General features: G+C 37.7%; 1 protein-coding gene across 8 annotated transcripts in view; it reads right to left on the bottom strand.

Moving 5' to 3' along the window:
* The window catches only part of Atrx (ATRX chromatin remodeler), a 175,640-nt gene that overhangs the window by 31,189 nt on the left and 126,209 nt on the right, over positions 1-18,242 (bottom strand). For 7 of the 8 annotated variants that reach the window (XM_028886387.2, XM_028886382.2, XM_028886381.2 and 4 more), the window contains 6 exons: positions 15,580-15,710; positions 13,849-13,937; positions 13,538-13,710; positions 5,959-6,112; positions 3,961-4,067; positions 732-840 (listed from right to left, as the gene is read on the bottom strand). In XM_028886387.2, the coding sequence (XP_028742220.1) occupies positions 732-840; positions 3,961-4,067; positions 5,959-6,112; positions 13,538-13,710; positions 13,849-13,937; positions 15,580-15,710 (763 nt within the window). Of the gene's footprint in view, positions 1-731; positions 841-3,960; positions 4,068-5,958; positions 6,113-8,308; positions 8,445-13,537; positions 13,711-13,848; positions 13,938-15,579; positions 15,711-18,242 lie in introns of those variants that run through there. The other variant, XM_037199472.1, reaches the window with a different exon arrangement.

Below are 18,242 nucleotides of genomic sequence, written 5' to 3' on the forward strand. Positions count from 1 at the left end.
CATAAAATTAGCCAGGGGTGGTGGTGCATGCCTTTAATCCCAGCACTGAGAAGGCAGAGGCAAGCAGAACTCTGAGTTGGAGGCTAGCCTGGCCTACAAAGAGAATTCCAGGAGAGCCAAGGCTGTTACACAGAGAAACGCTGTCTCAGAAAAACCATAAAAATTTATCATACAATCAGCAATTATGTTCTTCAGACTGCATCACACCTAGGGAAATACCACTGATGACAAAAACTTGTATAGGGACATTCATAATATCTTTAATTCTAAAACCTGGGAACAATTTAAATGTCCCTGAGAAGGCAATACTATACAAATTGTCTATATCCCTACAAAGACCTAGAATTCAAAAATAAAAAGGAAATAAACATAAATCACAAATATATTTTTGAGATAGAATCTTACAATGTTGCCCTGGCTGGCCTGCAATTTGCTATGTAGACCAGGCTGGCACTGAACTTACAAAGATCCACCTATTTCTGCCTCCCTAATGCTGAAATTAAAGCATGTGCTACCATGTCTGGCCCAAATACATTTTAGTAAGGGAAAGAAGTGAGATTCATATGGCTTCAATCTATAGGATTCCATGAGCAAATTTTGGGGTAAAGGTTGTGATTGACCTGGTTTGGGTCTCAATTGCATCATTTATTAAAAATGAAAGGCTCTATTAAAAATCTAATTTTACTGAAGCTGAATTAAAAATATCTGTACATACAGAAGAAGCTTCATACCTCACATTGGTTTCGTCATTAAATTCTTCAGCCCACTTCTTCCTTGACTGTGCAGTCGTAGAACCATCCAAACGATAATAGTCAATATTTCGGAGCCACTTCCCTTCACCTGAAAATGTAGTAAGAAAACTCAAAGAGGAACTTGATGTGTTACTCTGCTAATATTGCTAATGTAGTCTTTCTTCCTTGAGTACCACTTGAAAGCAAGATGGCTGAATGACTAGAGGTTCTTGCCACAAAGCTTGACCTGAATTTGATCCCCAGGACCCACCAAGTAGAAGAAGAAAGCTGACCTCAAATTGTTCTCTGACCTCCACTCACATGCCCAACTACATGCCTATAATCCCAGATCTAGGAGGGCTGATGGAGAATGTCAGCCTAGTACTCCATAACTAGACATCAATCATCAAAACTCAAAATCAGGGTTAAAGATGTAGCTAAGTTGGCGGAGTGCATGAAGCCCTGGATCCTCAGTGTGAAATAAAACCAGATGTGGTACAGGTTATATGCACACAATTCCAGCACCACTTGGGAGGGAGAGGCAGGAGGATCAGAACTCAAGGCCAGGCTCAGATACAGAGAGCATTTGAAACTTTGTATTTAGGAACAGAAACAAACTAGGTTAACAGCTCAGTGCCTGCTGTACAAATATGAGCATCTGAGTTCTGATCCCCAGCACCAAGGCAAAAGGTGAGCATAGTGGTGGGCACCTGATGCCAGGGACTCACTAGCCAGTCAGCCTGGCTGGAACTGGGAGTTCAATTCAGTGAGAGACCTTGCTTCAAAAAAGAAGATAAAGACTGACTGAGGAAGATACCTGAGGTGACCTCTGGCCTCCAGGGACTCAGAGAGACATGTGCACAGGCACACATATGCACACACAAACAAAACAAGAAGGTGGGTTATGTTACTGTAGAGTAGCTTGGCGGCACACTCTTTTCTAGCATGTACAAAACCCTGAGGATCCATCCTCAGGAAAGAAAACAGAAACGAGTTCTATCTATGCTTTTTATACAGAATATATCCTTCCCCTTCTCAGTGTTGTATTGAAGACAGGGTTTCATTCCAAAGCCAAGGCTGCCAACCGAACACACGATCCTTCTTGTTTCTGCCTTCCTGCTGCCAAAACTACAGTACTCAGTCACTACATTCAACAGAAAGATAGTCCTTTCTTAAACCAGGGATAATTAAGAACATCATAAATAAATTCACCGCACTGGCTATGGTGGTTCATGCCTATAATCCCAGTGCCTTGCTCAAACAAAAGGTAGAAAATACCTGAGAAATGACCACCGAAGATGTCCTCTGCCTTCACTGGCCTGGAACTTTGCCAAACTGGTCAGTACCTAAAACTCTCAAGATTCTGGAGTTCTCTGATTTTTGGCATACTGCTAGATAGTAATTCCAAATCTGAATCTGATAATCTAAATTAAAATCCACAGTGTTCCAAATTCCGCTACTTAAAAAACTTTAGATTTCCGAACAATTTGTATTTTGAAATAAGGGGTATAATGTGTTTGATCAAGGTCTATATCATGATTTACTGTGGTGTTCCTTAAATCTAAAGTACCCAATACACAGTGCCAATCCTAGCAGTAGTAATAATAGTCACTGGTAGTTAGAGCCAATGCTTGCCAAAGACAACTTATAAAATTAGAAATAAACTGAGCCAGGCAGTGGTGGCACACACTTTTAATCCCAGCATTTAGGAGGCAGAGACAGAGGCAGGTGGATCTCTGTGAATGTGAGGCCAGCCTGGTCTACAGAGCAAGTTCCAGGACAGTCAGGGTTACACAGAGAAACCCCATCTCGAACCCCACAGCAAAAAAGGAAATAAACTGATAAGCATGTTTAAAAAAAACAGTTCAACTTTACTAGTAGTCAGAAAAATATAAATTAGCCAAGTATGGTGGTACATATCATCATCTGGGAGGCTGAAGCAAAAGCCAACCAAACCAAACCAAGAAACCCTCCAAACCAAGTCAGGGACTCTGAGTAAAAAGTGGTGATTTACAAGCTGTCTCTGAAATATAAGAATCAGAGTAACTGCTGGGCGGTGGTGGCGCATGCCTTTAAACCCAGCACTTGGGAGGCAGAGGCAGGCGGATCTCTGTGAACTCAAGGCTAGCCTGGGCTACAGAGTGAGTTCCATAACAGCCAGAGCTACTACACAGAGACACCCTGTCAGAAAACCAAAAAAAGAATCAGAGTAACCAAGGACTTTATTCTGAAGAGAGAAGAGAGGAAAAGCACCAGGAACCATGAAAAAGTAGATAGGACGGCTGAAAAGCACAGAAAAACAGAAAGGCTACAGAGACAAATGTGGAAAGCAACCCACAGCCTAAGCCCACAGCTCAGCCTCCAAGGTCTGCCTCCCTACTATGTGTTGGTACCAAATAGGCTGATTTTTGTTTCTTGTGATCCTGGAGCTGAAACTTAGGGCTTTGTACATCTAAGTTCCATGCTCTTATCACTGAGCTGTATCTCCAGACTATTCAATTGAGTTTAACAGAGAATTGCCCTACAGAACTCCTCGGCAGCCTGGCTTCTAGTCCAAACATCACCATTTACAACAGCCCAAAGGTGAGAACATACCCACTGTCAATGAATGACTTTTCAGACGGTTAGATATTAGACCATAAACAAAGTACAACCAAATAACGCCTGCCACAAACAGATTAACACTGAAATTAGTTCACAAGTAAAAGAAGCCAGTAATGAAAGACTATGTATTAATTACTATGTTACAGATTTTCGTTAAATGGATTTTGGCAAATCTTATCACAAAAGAATAACAATAGAATGAGATACATTAATATAACTCACTGTAATAGTCATTTTACTATTTGTATCCCATAATGTCATGTTGCAAACCTCCAATACACACAAGAAAGATTTAAACAAACAAAACAAAGCAAGCAAGCATAATAACCAATGCTGTAATCCCATCATACACTAAGGTGAGGCAAGAAGGTCATGAGTTTGGAGCCAGCCTAGCTAAACATCAAGACCCTGTTTTAAAATAAGGGGTGAAAAGGGGGAGAAGCAGAAATGAGAGATAAAGACTGACCAGCTGTCTGTGAATAAAGACAGAGAAAATACAGGCTAATTTGGGATGTCAGAGTTGTGAGACATTGGATAGTTTGGTTTATTTTATCCTTAAAATGTTTATATATGCTCAAGTGACTGTTTTAAAATTTATAATAACGTATACTTGCATATAACTCACCTTTATAAATGAGAGGTTTATCTTTGTCTTCTGTTTTCTCCCTACTAGCCAATTCAAGAAAATCTTCAATCAAGTCCAGAGATATGAGTGACTGGCTAAAAACAAGACTTAAAAAAACAAAACAAGACAAGATTAGTGTTCATGGAGTAGAAGATCAATCCAGTAATTATTTTTCTTAATTAACCATGAATTTAACACAAAATTTTGTAATTAAAATCCAAAAGCCTCAACAAGATATACTTCAAAGAAATTAAAAAGATGATTGTAAGATTTGTATGAATGTTAGGCACAGGACAAACAAAAAAAAAACAAAAACAAAAAAAAAAAACAACCAAAAAGGTAACTCAGCTCTAAATCACTGAAGGGCGGGAGAATATCAATGGGTAGGAGAATTATCAATGGGCAGAAGAATATCAATGGAACAGAGCCTACCTAGACACAGACATAGCAAGAGTTCGGTTGTCTCAGTTGTCTTCCCCAGAATCAAACACTTCACTGAAGCAATTAATTCTGAACTAAAACTAAGTTCTTGATGGTTCCTATAAACAAGAATTTAAGTTCCTAGAAATGTTATTTGCTATTAATATAGAATTTGGACAATTCTGCTGGACAAGAGGTCAGCCGGAATCGATTAGCAAGTAAGACTAGTCTAGGAATCACTGAGCTAAGTACCATGCAAACAAGTTAAGAGTCATTAGGAACAAATGTCAATATACTAATATCTGTTTCCTAGTTGCAAATAACAAAGAAAATTTGATATCTGATTAATAAAAATGCTCATACCTACATAAGCCATTTATTTGGTTTCACCTAGTTTTATTAGCATTTCATATGAAAATGCAAAGACCAATACAAGACTGGCAAGATGGCTCAGTGGGTAAAATTGCTTGCCATCAGGCTGGACAAATTGAGTTCAATCCCTGGGGTCCCACGTGATGGAAGGCAAGAACCAACTCCCAAATTTTTCTTGTGACTTCCTCACACGTGCCATGGCACAGGCAACACACACACATGTAATTAGAAACTTTTAAAAGCAATACTCACAAAAACAGATCACTGGGGATAGATCAGCTTTATCTACTTCCTGGTACCTGTGAACAATGGCCGTTTCACACTGTCTTTGCCAGGCTTATCCCTTTATGATGAATGGACTAAAAATCCATCTGAAACCATGAGCCAAAGCAAACTTTCCTCCTTTAAGTTGTTTCTATCAGTTATTTTGTTACAACAATGAAAAAGTGACTACGACAGATGATATCCAAATAAAAAAACTGAAGGTGCTAAGGGTCAAACTAAGTAGTCTTCTACACACTAGGCAAGCACTCTACCACTAAGCTACAGACACCCCTAAGCTCTCACATTAATTTTAAACCACAGAAGTTGATAACAGAAAAGCAAACAACAACAAAACAATCTGTAGTAAGAATCACTTCTCCGCTTGTACGAGCTCTAAACTCAAATATCTACTTCTTACTTTTCATCTTTCATGACTAACTAACAAGTTATTCAAACTTAGCATGGCCCAAAGAAAACTCTTTATTTCTCCTAACGCACTTGTTTACTCTTTAGCCCTCCCAGTCATTTAAATTGCAGATCTAGTAGTCACTCTTTGATTATTTATTGCCTATTACAGGATTATGTCATCAGTTATTGACAATAGGAATCTACCAATTCCTATTGTTTCTAAACCAAAACATTATTTTTACCAATTGATCTCAGTACCTAGGAGGCTAAGGCAGAAAGACTAGTTTAAGACCACCCTAAACCATACAGTAAAACCCTGAAGCAGTGAAGAAAAAACTTGATTATGAACTCAGAAACAGCCACTTATAAGGAAGGTAAGTGTTTGTACTGGCATGGCACTGTAATAGTCAGAGAAACCACAACTTTACATGAAAAAAAAAAAAAAAAACAACAGAATTGCTTAAATAAACTTTATAAACAATTGCAAGGGTACCAAAAAGTTCATTTATATAATAGATATACGAAAAAGCTTACACTTTATCCCCAATTTCTTCTGCCATTCGAAGAATTTCAAAAAGAAGTACCATTTTCCCAGAATGCTCTAAAACCTCAGCATCAGCATCTGTAACAAAATCTTTGTACCAATCTGGAGCTGGGCTACTTGGGTTAGAAGTGGAAGTAGTTTTACCTAAATAAAATAAATAGAACATAAGTAAGTATATTAATAAAAAAAAACTGAATAAGACCAAAAGAAGCAAAACAAGCCAGAGTAAGAAAGGTAACGGACTGATGAATATTTAGGACAGGGACAGGCAGATGAACACAAATGCCATCACAGGAGAAAAAGCTCTACACTGAGGGAAAGGCATAGAATGGAGAGAGATGAAGGTTGAGAGAAATGCAAGGTGATAGCAAGCAAAAGATGGATTCTGACAGAAGGCAAGAAAACGGATGCTACAAGCAGGGCTGAGGAGCTCAGAGAGAGACCGCAAGAGGTGGAAACCCCACAGACTATAAAAAAAGAAAACCCTGAAAATTCACTCTAAGAGACACGGGGGGGGGGGGAGAAGTGAAGGAGAGAAAGAGAAAGAGAAATATCAAGGAAGAAAAACTCTTCCCTGGGCTACTAACCCCAAAGACTGACCTGAAAACTCGCCCAATCACACTGAACCATTTTGTTCTTAGTTTTGTTTTGTTCTTTGTTTAAAAAAATATTTGACACATAAAAGAAACAAGAAGAAAGTACAGGAAATAATCTATTAGATAATTTAAACATAATTTGAATCAAAATAAAAAATATAAGGTTAACAGGCTTCTAAACTTTCAATTTTGCTGCACTAAAAAGTATTGTAAATCTTAATGTTATAAAAAAACAGAATTTAATGGACAGCTGTGCTTTCATATCTCATCTTCATCAGTGTTGTAACTCTACATGATACAGATGAAGTCTAATTTATTCCCACTTTTCCTAAGACCTAACTAAACCCCTACTTTCTATATTTGTCATCTATTTTACTGCAAGTGTGCCCCTAAACTGTGCATCATCTTGGCATTTTAAGCCATGCTCAAATAGTACTATATTACTTATATCATTCTGCAACTTTTTTTTGGGGGGGAGGGGTTCGAGACAGGGTTTCTCTGTGCAGCTTTGCACCTTTCCTGGAATTCATTCTGTAGACCAGGCTGGCCTTGAACTCACAGAGATCCACCTGGCTCTGCCTCCTGAGTGCTGGGATTAAAGGCGTGCGACACCACTGCCCAGCTCATTCTGCAAATTATTGTTCAGTGTGGTTTTTCACTCAAAATGTGATTATTTACGTTTGCCATTTAGCTTTTTTATTCAGTCATGCTAACTGTCATGTAGTATGTAAACAACATGATTATGTCATCAGTTATTAAGTTTCTGTTTGTAAGATAAAATGATGTTTCTCTATGAATCATCAAAAGGAATGTTCAATGTTTGTTGCTGTATTTTCTTGTTGTTATAAAATGTACCATACATTTTATCTAAGTTTTACATTTTATAACACAAAGTTACAGGATGATTTCTACAACAGTTCAACATATCTATTTTATAGTCTTTATCCAATATTCACATAATCTTATTTTCTTGAGACTCTGACCATGTGGTTTGTTTTGTGAGCTAACTTTCCTCAGGCTGCTTATTAGTAATTTTTGTCACTAAATTTTCCTAAGGTTAATATTTCTAGTATTCTATACTTAATTTTCTTTTGGAAGTTTCAAAATTGTATTTATTATTATTATGTATGGGAGGGAGGGCACTTATGTGGAGGTCAGAGGCCAACTGCGTAAAGTCCACTCTCTCCTTCCGCATTTATGTGGGTTTCCAGAATCAAACTCAAATCTGTGGGCTTGTGTAACATATGCCTATTGAACCATCTTGCCAACCTTTTTTTTTTTAATTATTTCTATTTGCTTTTATCAATTCCACATATGTACACTTTGAATACTGACTCTTCACCTCTAACTTCCTACCAGTTCTGGCCACCTTGTAACCTCCCTTAAAATCTCTCTTATACATTTGTGTGTTTATTTTCTTCTGTGACCCACAAGATTATCCAGAGCCATTTGTGTAAATGTGGGTTTGGAGCTATCAATTCAAAGGTGGTGGGAAGGGGGGGCGCATATACAATTAAGACAGTCACTTCCCCCTTCTCAGAATCTTAACGATTGCCAATAGTTCAGAGATAAGGGTGACCCCGTGATCCCTGTCCTATTTCCCTGATTGAATGTTGATAGGGCTGATCTGGTGTGGGATGAGCACAGGTTACTACAGTTCATATTTGTTCATGGTTACAGTAGCAATAGTCTAGTTAATAGTGTTTCATTGCCCCTCTCTTTAGCTTCCAACTCTTACATCGGTCCAGGTCCCTCTTATCCCATGCATTCATGACTTCTTTTCTGCATCTAAGGTAGTCACGAGTCTCTGTATCCACGACTGTTCATTGTAGAAGAGGTCTAATTTTTCACTACCACTTCATCTTCATTGTAGCTGTAATCTGTGAACATGTATGTCTGAGGTGAAGGCACATTTCTGCAGACTAAATTCTATACTTGCTATTGTAGGTTACCCCCAAAGGATCACTAACACAGAATTACTTCTTTGTTTCATTTTGTTTTGTTTCTAGACAGGGTTTCATGCACCCCAAACTTGCCTTGAGTTTACTATGTAGCCAAAGCTGGGATTACAGGCATGTACCACCATACCTGGCTTTCAGGCCCATGTTGTGAACTTAATAAAACAATTTTATCAACCAAAAGTCAAAGCTGAAACATACAAACTTCCCATAAATTCTCATATTAACTGGCAGGGTTTTGTTTGTGGGGCAGGGGTGGGGGAGGAGAGCATAACACTTGATAGCAAATCTGTACCCTTAGGGAGTCAGCTTTGAGAGAGTAATCTAAGACCAACACAGTATAGAAGGCTAAAAGCCTTATATTCTATCCCTAAGTAGGAAAAAAGATCAACAATAATAGCAGCAAAAACCCCAAAGCTCCTAGTCTCGAGACTAGAATACTGCTAGGGCTTCTAGTCTACATGTTCTTGAATTTGTTTTTGAGGTTTAACAAGGGCCTCTTTGCATCTGGTCCCTGGTGGTTCCATTACCTTTATAAAACTCATTGTGCATTTGCATTAAAACCACAATAAACTATTATTTAGGCATGTCACATACTTGTAAGACCCCCATCTTTCCCTGAATGTCTTTTGTTTGTTTGAGACAAGGTCTTATTCTGTAGCCTAGCCTGGCCTCAAACTCACTACATAGCCAAGGCTAGAGTAAAACATGATTCTCTGACCTTATTATCCTAAGTGCTGGGATTACAGGTATATACTATCCCTCTTGCCTCTGAAATATTTTATAGGATATTCTCCTCCTCTCTTGGTGAAATTCTATTCACACCTTACTATACTTTCCATCTCAGAAAGCTTTCCCTGAAACTATTGGTCCTTGCTTATATGGGAACATGAATGGTAAACAGTCCTCTTCACTGACATGAAAACATTGCTTTGTAACCACAACTAATGACACACAGGCAATTTGGAAAAAAAATGTGGCTTATTCTGAACACTCTGTGGGAGTCCAGAATTTGGAATGAGCCAGGCACATAGTAACCAGCCCACAATAAAACCCGGGCAAGGAATCTCTAATGAGCTTCTCCAGTAAACAACATTTTGTACATGTGGTAATTGAATGCTAGAAAGTGCATTCTAGAAGATTCCAAGAGGAGTATGCTGGTTTGAAAGAAAATGGCCCCCAAAGTGGGTGGCACTATTAGGAGGTGTGACCTTGTTGGAGGAAGTGTGTTACTGTGGAGGCAGGCTGTGAGGTCTCTTTTGCCTAAGCTTCACTTAGTGTGACTGTCAACTTCCTGTTGCCTACAAGATGTCGGACTCTGAGCTGCTCCAGCACACCGCCATGCTCCCTGTCATGATGATAATGGACTGAACCTCTGAAACTAAGCAAGCCATACCAACTAAATGTTTTCTTTGTAAGAGTTGCTGAGGTCATGGTATCTCTTCACAGCAACTGAAACCCAAACTAAGACTAAAAGGAAACTTTTAGAAGTTTCCTTTGAATTTTACTCCATGTGCCTTTTCTCTTTATTGACTTTGTGTTTTAACTTTGGGTATAATAAGCTATAGTCTTGAATATGGCTATACCCTGGATCCTCTGATTCCTTCTAGTCAATCAATGAGCTTGGACACAGCCTTGAGGATCCTGGAACATAACTTATTAAACAAATGTTAACTACACACATTTTTATAATCAGTCACCTAGCAAACAGCCATTGCTTCTGGAGCATAGTGCATTAAAAGAATTTAATATGAAAACATCAGAACAGAAAAATGCTAGCAGAAAGTAAAAATGCAAGACTACATAGGAAGTGTCAGAGCGCAGAGTAAGTTAGAATTTGCATGCAAACACTACAGCTTCCACTCTTGTGTGTGTGTGTGCAGTCTGGGATCATCAAACCCAGGGCATCCTGACTACTAAATATGGGACCTACCATTGAGCTATGACTTTAGTCCTCCATTTTAATTCTGATCCTACTAAATATAATAACAGCTTACAATAATTAAAGAATCAAATGTGGGGCTGGGGATGTATCTTAGCTGGTAGAATGCTTTTCTAGCATACATGAACCTCTGGTTTCTGGTTTCCCTGGTATCATGAGCCTAGCACTCTGGAGGTACAAACAGAAGATCAGAAGTTCAAGGTCATATTCAGCTATATATCAACAACCTGGAATACATGAGAGCCTTTCTTTAAAATAAATAATCAGAAACCTATGGGCTATTCCAACTAATATATATTCTAGCCAGGCATGGTAGACCATGTCTCTAATCCCAGCAATAGAGAGGCTAAGGAAGGTTTATCTCAAGTTCCAGGCAAGTCTGTGTTACAAAGCAAGTGCCAAGCCATCATAGACTACTACACAGTAAGTGTGTCTCAAAGACAAACAAATCCTTAGGAATGTATGAACGAAAACTTGTAAACAAATCATTTATGCTGATTTTTCTAATTTCATCAGCCACATAATTAAGTCTTAACTTCTGTTATAACTCTGTACTATGTAGAGATGCATAGCATATTATCAGTAACTGAATGAATCTAATTACTATTTATAAACATTCTAAAACCCACAAGAATCTTAGAAGGCACAAAATATGGTAAATTAAAAAGCAATACACTCATTTGAAACTTCTTGATGCCTTCTAAACATATATTTAAATAAATGGACTACTGTTGCATTTGGAGTAACCATACACTATACGTTTTAAAGGAAAAACTCATTAACATGTTGGTAAAACACCTATACACATAAAATAAGTAAGAGAGGGCGGATGGGAGAGGGTAGAAAGCCAGAAAATGAATGTGTATGTGGAGGGAACGAAAGCAGCAGCAGCAGCATGGTGCTGGGGACTGGAACATGGTTTGCCCTTACTGAAACTCTAGTTAAATTTTGATCCCTAAGAGATGGTTAGGTTGTTAAGGGGGATAAACAAACCAGAATAATGGTGCACAACTATAAAACTCAGGAGACTAAGGCAGGAAAAGCATGAGTTTGAGGCCAGGAAAACCCTATCACAAACAAAAGAGGGGGTCTTCTTTTGAGAATTCCTTGTGTTTTGTTTCTTTCTTGAGTGCCCATTTGTCCTCTTATTTTCTACAAGGTGAACAGCACACTACATACACCCAAACATGGGATCCTCAGCTTCTAGAATTGAGCCCCAATAGGACTTTTCCTTTATAGACTATATAATCAGTTGGACTAAGATGAATATGGTATATTCTTAAATAAAGATCATTTAAATCTAAAAAACAAAATTGTATTTTACCATCTATTCTAGAGAATGCTTCTGATAAAATATGTACATATATAAGCTACAAAATATAAACTGTATCTACATAAGTAACTTATACTTTCTTCCACAAAAACATTAAAAAACAAAAGCCCTAGGCTAGCAGTCAAAACTTGTCTTTTGGAACTCACAACCTTTTCTGTCTGCTTTCAAGGATACTACTGCCTTCTACACCTTATCCCAGTGTTTTCCAAGCCCTTCCCATTAGGGCATCTATAAAAAGTGAAGATATTTCAGAAAGCACACCAGAAACAAATGGAAGCAGGTAGACATTTCCAGAAGCAATCCAGCTATACATACCACTTGCACTTCTTGGTATAAAAGAAATGTTGGCCATCTTTTAAAACTAATGAATTTTATATTCCTTGAGAATTTCACACCTGCATCAAATCTACCCCCACTGCCTCCCCTCAATTCCTCCCCACTCCTCTGACCCTCACGTTACTCATTTACAGCACTGAACAAGTCTTTCTCTTTTCAGTCGTAACAGAAAGAAGAAATTCAGTAAGAATAGTTCAATGCAATTATTTCTAGGGAGAGAGATATATAAAGAGACTACAGAGCTCTAAGTAGGAAGGGGGAAAGAAGAGAGCACAGGAGGAGATAGCAGAAGCTTTTCAATGCTTTTTTAACTCTATAATCACAGCTTTTGCTGTTTTAATAAAAATACTCTTTTAATTCTATTTGGAAGATGAATGCTGATAAAGCTGCTTTAATGGATGGAGTAGCCAAAGAGAAGAAGAAAGAGGGAAATTTTGTAGTTTAAATCTCATGACTCCCCTGATTTGGAGAATCCAGGGTTTGTGGTTAGGCTGCCACCTGTCTATTCCACAGAGGTACTGAAAAGAGAAGCGTTTATAGAGGAATCACTACATTAGTCAGCTGCAGACCTTCGCTCAATCAAGCTTATCTGATCACAAGATCATTCAGCTGTCACCCACACTGCTATCCTCCTCACAGATGCTTAACTGTTGGGCTCTACAACTTCCCAATGCCAAATATTTAGAGCCATTGACAAGTGTGATATTTGAAATAGTCTAATATTGAGTCCCAGCTTTAAAGCTCCTAAACACAAAGTTAGCTCATACGGAGAACATAGAAAGGCTAAGCACTAACTCTGCAGCATATATAAGAGGAGAAAAACTGAACCACTGGACAGTAAACTCTAAGACTTTTACTTAGAGAAAGAAAAACAGCAAAATAAACAGCACATGTTATAGGGGGAATCCAAAGCAGGTAACTATAGATTATGAAGAATTTGAAAGGAAAAGGACTTAATGATCAAAATTCAATCTAAAGTATACAATTCATTACCTGAAATGCTTCTAGTTTTCCTATATAGCTAAGTGGAAATCCTAGGAAGGCCATGAGATTAGAAATATTCTGTCCTATATTACAGTTCTACCATTCATTTATAAAACTAAATTTACCAACTACATTGCAATGTTACTTAAGAACTGCTAGCTACACCCAGAATCAGAATAATTGAGGGCAGATTTTTACATTTAAGTAAACAACTAGTTTTCTTTCTTCAAAAACCAGACAGAACAAAATGACTTGCCTACAATTAAACATTATTTGGACATTTGTTGCAATTCTGTATCCTCTTTCATTCTGGGCTCTTAATAACCTAAGAAAAAACATTCCTTTGCATAAGCTCATTAAGCTAGCAAAATACATTCTATTTCAAGATTCCACAATAAAAGTAACACCCATCACACTCACTTTCTTCTAGCTTCATAGAACCTGAAGGGGTGTTTCCTGTTTCATCCACATTTCCTTCCCCACCTCCTCTAGATCTTGAATTCCAGACTTTGATGACTTCCACGTCATTGTCACTACCACTTCCACTTGAGCTACTATCCTTTTTCCCTTTTTTACCCTTTGTTTTCTTCTTCCTAAAAAAAGAAAAGGAAAGAAAGAAAGTCCCTTGTTAGAAAAGCATTGTAAGGCTATGAAAGCCAATCCCTAGAAGACAAGCCACAAGTACAGGTTTGTGAATATACCAGCATAGGTAATAAAAGTACTCAATTTACTTTGCATACTCATCTGAGCTTAAGCTCATGGAGGTTTCATCAGAATCTGAAGCTATAAATTCATCCATACTATCTTCATCAAAATAACCCTAGACAAAAAAAAAAGACATATGTTTTAGTAGCCCATTTCAACATATATTGGAAATTTAAAAATTTCATTTCATGTAAATTAACTGATATAAATAAATAAGGACTAAGGAGCTATTGACCACTTGAAGAAACAATGGCTATTTAACAGGATTATAGAACAGGAGGTCCTATATGGGAAGATGGAAAAGAAAAGTAGAAACATGAAGAAACCCAAAGTCTGTTGTACTGTAGTAAAGTTATTTTCTTGGTTCAGATAAATTACTATGGTTATACGAGGTATTAACATTAGGAGAAACTAAATTGAAAGTATAAAGGAACTCCTTGAACCATTTTTTTAATCCTTCAATAAACACAAAATTGTTTCAAACTTTAAAAAAAAAAAAAAAGAATTAAGACAAGGTCTCAGTCAATGCTGGCTTCCCAATGCTGAATCTAACTGCCTCAGCCTTCCATGTGCTGAGATTACAAATGTGTGTCACCATACCCATCAAGAGATCGATTGTTTTTGTGGAGATAGGGTCTCTTGTACTATGGACTGACTATAAACTCCCTATAGAGCCAAGGATGACTCTGAAATTCAGATCCTACTACTTCCACTCTCAAGTGCTGGGATTATAGATGCATGCCACTCTGCCTGGTTTCTGTGTTACTAGCGATCGAACCCAAGGATTAATGCATGCTAAACACTCTACCTATTGAGCTACATTCCCAGCTCAATTTTTACATTTTTTTCCAGTGTTGTCATTGGGGATCAAAACTAAGGGCCCTGTGCTATTACTAGAGTAGCATTCAGTTAGTGAGATATGCCTCTATCCCTCCAAAAAAAAGTTCAAAGGTTCAATACAAGAACATTTAGGACTGGGGATATAGTCTCCATGGGCTCAAATCTGAACACATAAATATTTAATGATCGATCCTCTAATTATAATGAATTCAAGACAACAGAAATAAGCTAGGCATGATAGCCACAAGTTGGAGGCTAAAGTGGACTACACATTTAGTTTCAGGTTATCCAGGGATATAGAATAAGACCCCTTCTCAAGGACAACAAAAAGACATATAAATAAACTAAAAAGAAGCTGACTTAATGAAATAGTGTTGGGGAATATTACTTTAAGGTGTGTTACTTTTCTTTATGTTGCATTTGTTTACCTCTGTAAAGCTGTGTACTGTGCCTGTCTAAAACATCTGATGGTCCAATAAAGAACTGAATGGCCAATAGCAAGACATGAGAAAGGACAGGCAGGGCTGGCAGGCAGAGAAAATATATGGAAGGAGAAATCTGGGAGGAAAAGAGGAAAGCGCAAGAGAAGGAGAGGAGGAGGCCAGGCACCCAGCTATATAGCCACAGAGTGTATATATGATGAATAATGAAAGGTATACAGAAATAGAGAAAGGTAAAAGCCCAAAGGCAAAAGGTAGGCGGGAATAAATAAATTGAAGTTAAGAAAAGCTGGCAAGAAACAAGCCAATCTAAGGCTGGGCATTCATACTTAAGAATAAGCCTTCATGTGTATATTTATTTAGGAGCTGGGTGACAAGCCCCTCAAAAAAGAAAAAAACAGCAACAAAATGGAAAGTTGCTTCGGGTATAGAGAATATAAAAAATAACACTTAAACAATTTGAGGTACTTAATTTACCTTATTTTCCTTGCTAATGTAGTCCAGCTGCAAACACCAAGGATGAGTCCAGATTCTACTTAGCATCTGAAAATCCTGAAAGAGCTTTGCACCTGCCTTTCCTCTTCCACCTTCAGTGCTATTGCCTACACCTGACAAAGAAACCGCAGTTGAAGACACAAGAATTCTCCATTTCCACCATGGTGATTCCATACTAGATTATTCACAACACACACCCTTTTCTAAGTGTGAAAAAAATCTTATTTCATACTATTAATATTTTGAAACACATTAAGTAAATAAGATTGCAGGAGAAACCCTCTACAGAAATGATTAGAATATTAAAAAAGAAATATGTGGTAAGGAAATACATATGGAATTTTTTTTTTTTTTGAGACAGAACCTCATGTAGTACAAGAGGACTTCAAACTCCTGATCCTTTTGCTTCCACCGCCAAACACTGAGAATACAGGTATGCACTACTGGACTCAGCAATATTTGCAATTCTGAAAAGTAAACATGGGTAGTTTGAATGTAATTGCCCCCAAAAGCTCACAGGGAATGGCATTCTTGGAAGGTGTGGTTTTGGTGGAGTAGGTGTAGCCTGTCACTGTGGAGGCAGGTTTTGAGGTCTCATACATGCTCAAGCCACACCCAGTATGTCACTTGACTTCCTGGATCAAGATGTAGCTCCTTCTCCAGCACCATGTCTGCCTGTGTGCCACCATGTCCCACCATGATGATAATGGACTGAACCTCTCAAACTGTAAGCCACCCAATTAAATGTTTTCCTTTATAAGAGTTGCTGTCTCTTCACCGCAATAGAAACCCTAACTAAGACAGAAGTGATAAAATACAGCAAGTAAAATATCTAAATTTTTGAAATAATGACAACTATAAATATCAGTAACAATAGTAGGTAAAATAATTTCTGATTTTAGTCACAACAGTCACAATTACTAATACAAACTATAATCTGTTACCGATCCCATAATGAGGGGGCACACTGTAATTTTAATTAAAGGTCACTAAAAATACAGACTTCTCCCTTAGATTTTTGAAATCTCCTAAATTGTATCCATGGTCCCTTTATCTATTACAGATAGATAAATCCTTGCTCCATCCAGATAGACCTCCAGCAATTCTTTCCAACTATGATGACCAAAACTGCTACTTTCAAAAATTATGCTTTTGATATACAAAATATAAATAAGAGAAGGGGAGGAGAATATGCTAGGCAAAGACAGATAAATAATAGTGATCTTACTACTATGGGAGGAAAAACCAAAGACCCGAAATCCATAGAAATACGGAATAAATGCCAGAAGCAAGGGAGTGGAGAAAATGAAGAGATGGAGGGCAACAGGTACAAAATTTCAATACATATGACAAATACTATACAGACATAATAGGGTTAATAATATACCGTAACTCACTAAGTGCATTTTAAGCATTTTTACCATACACAAAATATATGAGAAAAGAATAGGCATACTTGATCAGCTATATTAATTTTCTTGCTATGTAGATGTACACATTAAAACATACTGTAAACCTTAAATACACACAAAAATTTTCTGTGTCATTTATCCTTTAAACTTACTGAGACTTGTCTTGATCTTTATATAGTCTATCTTGCTCACTGTTGCACATGCACTTGAATGGATGTTGGTGGATGCTGGACAGCATTCAATAAGGGTGCCTTAAGTCTAGTTCATAATGTTGTTCAAGTCATTTAAGTCCACTGATGATCTGCCTAGCTGTATTAGCCATCACTAAAAGCCTTTTGTGTTCCTTAGCTATTATTGGTCAAAGAAGGAAAAAATGAATGCCATTAAAAATGGGAAAACTTGAGGCCAATGAGAGGCTAGGAAAGGCACCAACATGTTATGACAGCCTAAATTTGATCCCCAGGACCCACATATGGTAGGAGAGAACTGAGCCTTACAGGCTGTGGTCTACCTCTACATGAGTGCCATGGTCCGAATGTGTACACATACACATAAAAAATAAATGAATGTAATAAAAAGAATCAAAAGTCAGATGTGGTAGTGCACACCTTTAGTCACAGCACCCAGGAAGCAGAAGAACGTAGATATCTACGAGTGTGAGGCCAATCTGGTCTACATGTAGGTTTCAGGCTAGCAAGAGAATCTGAAAACAGGATTGAAAAAGAATGCGGTAGCACAAGCCTATAATCTTAGGATTTGATATGGAGAGGCAAGAGGACCATAAATTTAAAGACAGTCCTGGCTACATAGAACATTTGAGGCCGGCTTGGATGGTGGTAGACTATTAGCACTTGGAAGGCAGAGGCTGGCTCATCTCTGTGAGTTCGAGGTCAGTCTGGTCTACAGAGTTAGTTCCAGGACAGCCAGAGCTGTTACAGAGAAACCCTGTCTTGAAAAATCAAAAAAAAAAAAACCACCTTATAGGAGCTAGTTCTACACTTAGTTTATCTCAAAATGTGTACTAATAAAATAATGCCCTTTCAACATAAAAATCAGATTAATTAATTAACTCTTTTTTTTTTTTTTGATTTTTCAGACAAGCTTTGCGAAATCACTTGGTAAACTCAAGATTTCTATTAAAAAAATTCATCAAGACAATACATATAAAAGTGCCCAAAAGAATTCCATATAATCAACAATAACTGAAAAGAATATCTGATATTAAATTATCTC

This window comes from Peromyscus leucopus, chromosome X (genome assembly GCF_004664715.2).
Source record: "Peromyscus leucopus breed LL Stock chromosome X, UCI_PerLeu_2.1, whole genome shotgun sequence".
NCBI classification, from domain to species: Eukaryota; Metazoa; Chordata; class Mammalia; order Rodentia; family Cricetidae; genus Peromyscus; species Peromyscus leucopus.